This window comes from Crocuta crocuta, unplaced genomic scaffold (genome assembly GCF_008692635.1).
Source record: "Crocuta crocuta isolate KB4526 unplaced genomic scaffold, BGI_CrCroc_1.0 scaffold44, whole genome shotgun sequence".
Taxonomy (NCBI): Eukaryota; Metazoa; Chordata; class Mammalia; order Carnivora; family Hyaenidae; genus Crocuta; species Crocuta crocuta.
In genome coordinates this window covers 6760632-6770606 of record NW_027530179.1, presented here as the reverse complement: position 1 = coordinate 6770606, position 9975 = coordinate 6760632, and the positions used below count along the sequence as shown (strand labels likewise).

The 9975-nt window shown below is 53.7% G+C and overlaps 2 protein-coding genes across 3 annotated transcripts in view; both read left to right on the top strand.

Moving 5' to 3' along the window:
• Positions 1–330: 330 nt before the first annotated feature.
• PRICKLE4 (prickle planar cell polarity protein 4) lies at positions 331–5619 on the top strand. Its single transcript, XM_077764975.1, has 7 exons — positions 331–375; positions 1529–1672; positions 2147–2254; positions 3207–3344; positions 3545–3748; positions 4320–4509; positions 4890–5619. The coding sequence occupies exons 2-7, from the start codon at positions 1541–1543 to the stop codon at positions 5261–5263; spliced, it is 1146 nt and encodes a 381-aa protein (XP_077621101.1). The 5' UTR covers positions 331–375; positions 1529–1540; the 3' UTR covers positions 5264–5619.
• A 130-nt stretch (positions 5620–5749) lies between these two features.
• Positions 5750–9975, top strand: part of TOMM6 (translocase of outer mitochondrial membrane 6) — a 7139-nt gene continuing 2913 nt past the window's right edge. The window contains exons 1-3 of one of the 2 annotated variants that reach the window (XM_077764977.1): positions 5750–5967; positions 6447–6551; positions 6785–7111. In XM_077764977.1, the coding sequence (XP_077621103.1) occupies positions 5840–5967; positions 6447–6543 (225 nt within the window). In that variant the 5' untranslated portion in view covers positions 5750–5839 and the 3' untranslated portion in view covers positions 6544–6551; positions 6785–7111. Of the gene's footprint in view, positions 5968–6446; positions 6552–6784; positions 7112–9975 lie in introns of those variants that run through there. The other variant, XM_077764978.1, reaches the window with a different exon arrangement.

The window sequence follows — 9975 nt, the reverse complement described above, 5'->3', positions numbered from 1 at the left end:
GGGACTTTCTGTTCCGCGAGCAACTGAGCGAAGACCTGGCACAATGACCGCACCTTAGAGTCGGCACTGTGCCCGCGGGGCCCGCGGGGCCGGCGCTAAATTCCTGGGAGTGGCGAGAGGGGCAGTGAGCCTGCACAACTTCCACCCTGAGATCCCCCAAATGCTCTCCTTCTGGCTGCAGCACCAGGCCCCTCCCGAGCCACCGGCTCTACCAGTCCCGGAGGGGCGGGCAGGGAGGGCCGGGGGCGTGGGAGAGGAAGGGCTGCACTCCCGGGGCGGGCAGGGGCAGGCGCTGAGGGCTCTGGGTGCGGACTAGGTGGGAGGCCCGACGGCGGGGTCTGTCAAGAACGGCCCGGACACCGGCGCGCAGCGAGGGTGAGACCCCGTTCCCTCCCCTAAGCTCCCAACAGCCAGACTGGGGGCCCCAACTATTCCTGGGGAAGTCCAAGAAAAAACTTTGGGGATCTGCCGAGAAGGCTTTTGGCGGGACCGGACACTTCTCTTCTCCCTCCACTGTCCGCGGAAAACCTTCCCATCCTTTTACCTCCCCAGTCCCTACGGTCCGCTCAGGCTCTGCCCTTGAGCGCAGGGGTGGGTTGGGAAGGTGGAACTCGAGCCAGGCNCCGGGTCCAGTGCTGAGTGGAGGTGGGGGAAGGCTGACTTCCAAGCGTTGTTTCGGGAGGGGGGGAGATTTCATACTATAAGCTGGAAAAAAAAAAGGGCGCACATCCACTCTGAGATCCCAGGTGGCCCCTCGCCTGTGCGCACCCTGCCCCAAGGGCCTCTTGCTGCCTGGAGCAGGGGCAGTGGTGTTAGGGGAAGTGGCAGCTCCTGGCCCTAAGTAGGAACAGCCCATACGGGCTGTTTTCCACAGGAAACAGGACCAGAGGGACAGAACAGGAAGGAAGCAGATGGGTGTGGAAGCAGGTTTAGGTGGCACAGGACTTCTGAAGGGGCGTGGGGGTGACTTGCAGGGCTGGGCAGCAATATAACTGCTCTAGTCCAGGCTTTGTTCCCAACCCCAAAGCTGGGTCTTAGAGAGGCCTGAGATTTGCTGAGGCCCTCCTGTGCCCGGCTGCGGTCAGAATCCATCCTGGATCTCAAAGTCAGCCTCTTCCTAGAATATTCCTTAGCTTCCTAATGTGACCTTAGGCAGGTTAACCTCAGTTTGTTTTCTTTGTTTCAACTGTGGGGCTCTCTAGAACGGCAGAATGCCCTGTCTTTCCGTTATGCGCCTCCTCTTTCCTACTTCCCAGTCTTGGGACACACCCTGGAGTTTGACCTTCAGAAACTCTGGAGCCAGAAGGCCTGGCTTCAAGATGTGGCTGTGCCACTTAGTAGCTGTGTGACCTCGGGCATTTATGCTCCTTGACCCTCAGTTTGGCCATCTGCAAAATGGGGTCAGGAATACCGCCCGCCTCGCTTGGTGGCTGGGAGGACCGAAGGAGACAATGCCTACAAAGCACTTGGCGCTACCTGGCACGTTGTAAGGTCCCGATACACGGGAAGTGTTCCTGTTTTCTGGCAGGCTTCGTCACCAATGTCAGTGCTGAACTCTGGCTGGCCCCACCGAGGGGAGAGCCTCAGCCCTCCGGAGCCAGGCCCGCCAGCCGACTCAGACACTGACGCAGGCCACTTGCCAGAGGAGGACGCTGAGGAAACTTTTGCGCAGGTAGTAGGAGCCCTGCGCTTCCCTCTGGGCCCAACATGCCCTCCGTTCCACCGACCTCCTCCCATTTCCACCCCCTGGAAGGTAGTTAGCCTTTCTGCCCAACGTCCTGTGGCCGTCTTCCCTTTGCAAGAATCCCTGTCTCTACAGCCCCCACCTGCCTCGGATGTAGGGGGTCCGGCTTTAACCTTCTTCGCACGAATACACGTTACTTCCTCTAGGGGGTCTGCGCTGTCAAAGCAGACTCGGGGCTTTAGCCCTAAGGAGTAAAGGGGGTGACTTAAAGCATCAGAAAGGATACCATCTGGGGGAGTGGGGCCTCCCCGACGTGCCTCACATGCAGGAGCGGCCACCTGTCCTTGTCTTGATCTTGAAGGAGGCGGTGCTTGGTAGTTGTTCCAGATTAGAGAAGGGGTGGCAGTGGGGGGAGGAGAAAAGAGGAAGGGAAACCAACCCCCCCCCCCCGCGTCTCCTCAGGACCCTGAAGTTCTGAGCTTGGGGCTTCCTGGCTTGGACACCCATTGGGCCCCCAACCGGCCTGGACTTCGGATCCTCTTGCATCAGCTGCCTCCGCAGGACAGCGATGTGGGTCTCTCTCTCTCCCCAGCATCCCTCTCCCTCGCCTCCCTGTCTTTTTTTTTTACCGTAGGGTCAGAAGCCTGAGGACAGGGATCTAGGGTCTAGCTACGCTGGTAATTGAGGAAGCCATCCCACCCCTGCCCCAGCCTGAGTTTCCAAGTCCACACCGGGGGGTGGGAGGGTGGGCAGTAGCATCCCCTCGGCTCACAATGCTTAGCTGAAGAGCAAATGAGAAGATGGACATGAACGACTTTTGAAACCGATAATGGAACGTACAAATGTAGACAGTATGGTTAAGTATTTATTAGGGTCCTATGTGTGCCCAGACTAAAGGCTTACAGTTCAGTTGGGGAGGCAAGACAGGAGAACATGAGGGGCGCCAGGGTGGCTCAGTCGGTTAAGTGTCCGACTTCGGCTCAGGTCATGATCTCATGGTTCGTGGGTTCAAGCCCCGCATCGGGCTCTGTGCTGACAGCTGGCTCAGAGCCTGGAGCCTGCTTTGGATTCTGTGTTTCCCTCTCTCTCTGACCCTCCCCTGCTCACGCTGTCTCTCTCTCTCTCTCTCTCTCTCTCTCTCAGAAATAAATAAAAAGACATTAAAAAAATTTTTTAAAGACAGGAGAACGTGGAATAACTTGGAAAAACACAACAGAAAGTAATAATGAGTCCCAGCTCCCTGGGGGCAGGGATCTATATGTGGTGACAGGGCTCAGTGCTGTGGGCCATCAGGATCCGAGTGGTGGCCATTCCTGGGGGGAAGTGAGGCTGACGTAGACTTAGTCCAACTCTCTCCCCTCTTTCCCTCTCCTTCTCAATGCCCTTCTGTGCTGTTATCTTCTGCACCTCCTGGAGGTTCTACAACCTTCCTTTGACCCAGCGGCTAAGCCTTCTCCCTCCGGTCAAGCTTCAGGCTTGCCTGCTGGGCTCCCCCGCTCACAGGGGAGGCCTCTTTGTGCAGGAGCGCTACTGCCTGGCCCTTGGGGAGGAGGAGCTGGCTGAGCTGCGGCTCTTCTGCGCTCAGAGGAGGCGGGAGGCCCTGGGACAGGGGGTGGCCTTCCTGCTACCTCCCAAGCTGCCAGAACACACCTGTGAGAAGGTAGGTAGTGTCCCCCTCCCCCATTCCGCTTTGCCCTCTCACTTCTGCACACNTTCAGGGGTTCTTGGGGGGAGCCTGCAGGGGAGGTGGGCTTGCCAGGGGTGTGGGGAGAACAGTTAGTCTGGGGTTGGGATGGCAGCCCAGGAGGGAAGCTAGGAGCACGACGCGCCTCTGAGCAGCCGAGCGTCCGCGCCCAGCAGTGCAGGCAGCGGCTGAGGCCAGGCGAGTACGGAGTGTTCGCGGCCCGGGCAGGGGAGCGGCGCTGCTGGCACCGAGCTTGCTTTGCCTGCCAGGCCTGCGGCCAGGCCCTGATAAACCTCATCTACTTCTACCACGACGGGCGTCTCTACTGCGGCCGCCATCACGCAGAGCTGCTGCGGCCGCGCTGCCCGGCTTGTGACCAGGTACGGCCCGGGCCGAAGGGGGTGGGGGCGGGGCGTGCAGCCTGGGAGGGTTGCCCAGGGCCCAGTGTGTCAGGACGTAAGGGGACACCTCTGCCGGTACCCCGGAATGGAGGAGAACTCCGAACCGGCCTGGGACCTGTGTGTTCCCTGCGTTCTGACGCGTTGCCTTGTGCCCTCCCCGACTGCAAGCAAGAGTCCCCCCAGACTTTCTTGGACTAAGAATTTCTCCGGAGCAGGGACTGTTGGACAGACGTTCGTCTCAGTTTTCCTGGTGCCCAGTGCTGTGCCTGCCAGGGCGAGGAAGTGCCATACTGTCAGTATAAGGCAGAGCGGAACCCTGGGTTGGGAGTCCAAGCGACCAGGGTCGCACTTCTTCAGACTGTGCCACCTGCTAGCAGGATCCTGGCTAGGCCCATCAGCCCTCCCTGCATCCGAGTGGTTGAGTATATCAGATGGGAGGTCTGTAGACGTGCTTTAGCGTTAACTGGGTATAAGGCGTGGTTATTGGGTGAATGAATGAGCGAGTGAATGAATGAATGAATGAATGAACTGTTCTCCCTCCCTCTCCCAGCTGATCTTCTCCCGGCGCTGTACCGAGGCGGAGGGACGGCGCTGGCACGAGAACCACTTCTGCTGTCAGGACTGCGCCGGGCCCTTGGGCGGGGGACTTTATGCCCTGCCGGGGGGCGGCCCCTGCTGCCCCAGCTGCTTTGAGAGTCGCTACTCGGATTCCGGCTCGAGCCGGGCCCAGACACTGGAAGGTAGGACGTCCCTCGGTAAGGGAGGAGAAGGTGCTGACCAAAGGGTAAGGGGGCAGGCGGCTTAGGCTGGGCTGGACTGAGGAGGGGGTTCTCCCGGGCTGGGACCCTCGCCTCGGTCCCACGCCTTCCCGTCCCTCCAGCAGCGCCCCCGGCCCCCCACCGCACCCCACCCCCAGACCCGAGGCTGGGGGCCCGCAGCTCTCACCGCGCGTCCCTGGCCGGAGCGCTCCAAGGACCTCCCGAACCCACCCCGCGCCACCGTTGGGGCTGCGGCGCGGGACTCACTCCCGGACTGGGGACGCNGGGCCCCGCCCCTCTCTGATCCCCGAGTGGGAGACTCCCGGCTCTGAGATGGGCGTTTCTGACCCGGCCCGGAACAGGGGATGAGGGTCTTGACAGAGTTGAAGAAAGGGACCGCACCCCGCTGGATGCCACTACGGTCTCCCAAGCAGCCCTTCCTGCCACTGACCCCCACTCCAGTCCGGAAGCCCAGAAGGACCTTTTTGGAGCCAGTCCAAAGCAGGAGCGTCAAACTGGGGACAAGGCGGAGGCACCCAAAGGGCGGGAGCAGGGTCACCCGGAGACGCCCCTCGATTCCAAGGAGGACGCCCCCTGCCCCACCTGCTCCTCTTCTTCTGACTCGGAACCCGAAGGCTTTTTCTTGGGCCAGCGCCTTCCAGGGCCCTGGAAGACCCCCGGAAGCCTCCAAGCTGGAGACAGCGACACCTCCAGGAAGCACTGCACTATTTGCTAGCGGCGCAGCCCGGAACAGGGGGAGGGGGTGTGTGATCTGTGAGAATGAGGCTCTCCCACCCGTATAAAAATCCTAGACTGAACGCAGTCCAGGGCACGCCTGGGAGAGGCGGCGAGACCACAAACTTGGAGTGCCCCCTCTTAGGCCTGCGTATTCTATGACTTCTGATGGAGACTTTCTTGGGGAACCCCCCTCCCAAAGCTATGCATCCCCTGCTGAGCTAAACCCTATCCCCACCCCCAGAGGCTGAGACATCCCCGTCCTTATCCTCTTCCCGAGCCAATGAAGTGATCACTCAGAGACCACGTGTGGCGGTGACAAGGTTGGCGAGATGAAGGCCAGGAGGGAGCCAGAGGCGGGATGCGGCCTGGCGACGGTAGTGCCAGGCCGCGCTCCTCCCCTTGCCGGGCTCGGGGACGCGCAGTCCGGGAGTCCTCCGGGGCACCGGACCTCGCTGGAGCAGCTGCGCCCCCTGCCGGCCCGTAGCCGGCGGAAGTGCGAGACCGGAAGTTGCGTAATCCTCCGGCGCCGACACGGTGCGTCGGGCGAGGCCTTGTGGATCTAGAGGGTGCTGCTATGGCTTCCAGTGGGGTCGCCGTGAGCGCTCCGGGCGCGGCAAATGAAGCTCCCGAAATTCCGGACAACGTGGGAGATTGGCTTCGGGGCGTCTACCGCTTCGCCACCGACAGGAACGATTTCCGGAGGTAACCGAGGCCCGGAAACTTGTCCCTCTCTGGCCCTCCGCTCCCCTGTACACACCTCCCATACTCCCCTTCTTCGCCCAAGCTGGCGCCTTTGCATTTGCCAGCGTCGTGGCCTCGTAGTGACTCCGGCTGTGCTTTGGGGAGGTCCTTGGCTGGGAGAGTTCCCGTGCGGCAAAAGCGACCTTTTCAGTAGCTGGGCTGGGAAGAAGAGGCGCCAACACACACAGGCTGTTCGGCCCTGGGCGAGTGCTTAACTGGCCTTTGCGTTGGATCCTATTAGACCCGGGAACGAAAGCCAAGTAGCCACGTGGGTCGTGGGCAGCCTACCTTTGTAAAGATCTTCCCTCCTGCAGTTCTAGAACAGTGTTTTTGCCCCGGGAAGTTTTTCCAGGGTGGTGATGAAAAACCTTTTCCCGTAGTATTTTCATTAAGACAAGTGCTTCAGTGAGCACAGGGTTAATAAAATATTCTTTTTCCAGGAACTTGATCCTCAATTTGGGACTTTTTGCTGCGGGCGTTTGGCTGGCCAGGAATTTGAGTGACATTGACCTAATGGCCCCTCAGCCAGGGGTATAGCCAAATAGGTAAGCACTTAACCAATGCTCTGCGTGCCTAGGAGCCCTCAAGGCAGAGAGAAGCAATAATTTTTATCTTTATCTTCTATTTACAAAATAAAGGAGAGACTTGACATAGGCCCTTGACTACTCCTACCTAAATATGTTTACAGGTGTTGGAAGAAATTTAGAGTCTCTTAGTAATTTCCCTTCAGGCTTTTACATTTCTAATGCCACCCGTTGTCATGTGTCTCTGATTGCAGACACATGGAACCCCCTGTGGAACCTCCAACCTTCCAAAAACAGCCTGGAGTCTTTGACCATCACAAGACTTTTCCCTGATGGAAGTTGAAGGTTCATTCAGATGGGCACCTTCCTGCCCCGATTGCCTTTTCTTCGTTGAGCCCACTCAGAACTCCATTCTCTGGTCTTCAGTCAGGCTTCAGCCAAAGTGTTGTCCTCTGTTCTGTAAAGTTCTGTACATAGTTCTGAAGTTTCTGCAGTGGGTGGTTTTTGCTTTTGTCCTGAGGAATGGTATTTTAATGGTATTTTAACAAATATTTGGAATAAAGATTGCACACAAAGACCAATCCTTTTATTCTTTTAATAAGAAACTTCGGCTTACAAAAACAAGGTGTAAAAAGTCAAGATTTACAAAAATCATAAAAACATGATTTATATTTCACACTCGAGAGACAGGAACAAGCCTCAAACATGGATTGTAACAGGTGGTTTGCTTCACATTAAAAGATTAAAAAAAAAAAGGAAATTGTAGCCACTGTACTTGATGTGAATGTAAGAGGAAACTTATTTTTGAGGAATTTACATTTTTGAGCAGAACCAGAGGAAGAAGCCATTTGGTGTTGCATAGCGTTTTAGTGCACAAGGTGGGTTTTCCAGGCACCAAGGGGGCATTGTTGTAGTAGAGTGGGTATCTTTATTATTTTATTTTACTTTAAGTTTAGTTAAGTAATCTGCACACCCAATATGGGGCTCACACTCATGATCTCGAGATGAAGAGTCACATGCTCTTCTGACTGAGCCGGCCAGGCACCCCATCTACTAGGCATTTTTTAAAGTCCTGCTTTTCCATGCCAAGTCTCCTGTGGAACTGGTATGGGATTAATGGACATGAATTGGAAAGAGAGGTCAATATGAATGCACCACGGCGGCCTAATTGTTAGGGTTGACAGATGTCTAGCAATCTGTTCACAAAAGGTAAATAGGACAAAACTCCTTCTTGACGCTACTGGCATAAATCTCGTTAAGAAATCTGAGAATTAGATTGTGTTTGTATTTTAAAAAGCACCATTCTCTTGTATTGATCGGGTAGGTCCCACCTGTTAGGGAGACGTTTGAGCTGTGATTTCAGGCTTGTGGCTGGCTCACCATGAGGCCAACACCCTCTTAAGAATCTATCGGTACTGGCACCACAGATGATTTGATAGGTTTGTAACTTACTGGGTGTAAAGATGAGGAAGCGTCACATACAGGAGAGCAAGGCTTAGGTTTGAAGCCATCACCTCTCAAAAGGTGACCAGGAAGGAAACGTTTAAGTCATAGCATGGATTCTAAGCCCCTTCAGAGCTGCATCAGACCTCTAAGACCAATACCAGCACCTCCTGTCCTGTTTCATTGGTATGAAACACATCCTTGAAGTCTGCAACCCGATCCTACTCCTAACTGAACAGTTCTATTTTAAATAAAAAGTTTTTTAAAGTTGAAAAGAAAAATCCAGCAATTAAGACATGGCAGCTTCCAAAAGCATAATTCACATTTCACTCAAAATTTAATGTTTCAGCTTCAAGTAATAGTGTTTATGGTTAGTTGGTTTTTAAAGCCATAATACTGGCAAGGTAAAGTTTCATTTAAACTGGCTTCATTCCTCAAAAGTGTTAAGACTCGAGCGAGCAGAGCTCTCAATTCTACAATTCCCCAGACTTTTGATAAGCAGTCAATAATTTTGTAAATGAAAATGCCGGCTTTCACCATTCCAACTCAACACCCTTCCCAAGGGAAGTCCATTTTATATGGGTCACATGACATTCGGCCTTGGCTGGTTACCAGTACTATGAAAATCTCTTCTACTCCCTAGTTAGATTTTAAATGGAAACATGCCAGCAGAAGTAAGGAGAGAATCCACAAAAATGACCATTTGCCTTAATGCTAGCATAGCCTAGCAGCTATGGTGTATTTAGAGCAATGTTTGGCTTGAAAGAAAAAAATAACACTTGGTTCAAGTCAAAGCCCTAGACCAAGAGAGTGGTTAAACGTGGAAGATATAAACTAAACTCCCAGTCATATTTAGAAGGCGCTTTTCAGCTTTAGTGCTGACTTGAAAAAAAAGAAACCACCACCAGGAAGATGCATACTTACCGGGTAAAAACCAAAGTTGCCATGGGAGATTTTTCTCCAAAAGTACAACCTCCTCACCTAATCCAGTAATTAGGCTGAGGGAACCAGCTATCAAATGTGCTTCAAGTGGTGAGCTTTCTAAACACCCTTTGGTGATGTCTCGTGAGCTCATTGGAAACCTTAAGGTCCGAGTAAAAGGAACAGGCTATAAACAGCTCTGCAGGTGAGCAGACTGAGTCTTCTCCCTTTCCACAGCTGCTCGGCACCTGCCAGGGAAAGGGGCTGGGGCCCGGGCGGCTGGCACAGGTGCTTCGAGCCTTCTCTTTTGCATATTACACAGTGCACTGGCTTGCCTTACAATCTCAAGGTTCACATACAGGGGAATGTGTTCTACACTGCTTCCTGAAATTTTGTGCAAAAGTACTTCAGAACTAATGAAGGTAATACTTCAGGAGGAATCCTTTTTTTGTTTGACTTCTACCCTAAGTTGCCAAGCATTAGGGGAAAAAAAGGCCCTTTCTGAACATTTGTGCTCTCCCAACCAGCTAGAAAGCAACCCTTCCACTTAGAAGATGTAACCTGACAAGGGTATATAGTATATGTTTAGGAAGAGGTAGCACTCCCAGCCTACCCGAAAAGGCCCGAGTTCATGTTTGGAACACAAAAGGAGTGGTAAAAAAGAACAGGGTACATAGTGTGCCTTGAAAAGCAGCCATTTGATGAAGAGTCACAAATCCAAAGATTTTGGACATTACAGTAAGATTTCAGATTTTGGACATTACAGTAAGATTTCAGAATTTGCTGGTAATAATTATCTTTCACACACATGAAATGAAATGCTTTTAAAAAGTCTGATACCAAATGTTCTTTACACTATACAGACCCATTTGCCACTTAAAATGAAAAGGAGGCATCCTTTCCCTTCCTTTATCTTTTCAATCCCATGCAAACCATAACTGGGTACAAGGCACCAAATGTTATGAATTGTATAAAATTAGTTCACAAAGCTTTATCAATAAGTAAAACAAACTCCATTTCCCCCTCCCTGCTTGCCGCCCCCCCTCCCCCCCCACACCCAAAGAAGTTTTCATTCTGTAAT

What these genes read in the sequence shown, in the direction of transcription:
- PRICKLE4 (XM_077764975.1), top strand. Translation starts at nt 1,541, where the DNA reads ATGTCAGTGCTGAACTCTGGCTGGCCCCACCGAGGGGAGAGCCTCAGC. An exon ending in TGCCTCCGCAGGACAGCGAT is followed by an intron (nt 2,255 to 3,206) that starts GTGGGTCTCTCT and finishes CTCTTTGTGCAG; the next exon opens with GAGCGCTACTGCCTGGCCCT. An exon ending in CAGAACACACCTGTGAGAAG is followed by an intron (nt 3,345 to 3,544) that starts GTAGGTAGTGTC and finishes CGCGCCCAGCAG; the next exon opens with TGCAGGCAGCGGCTGAGGCC.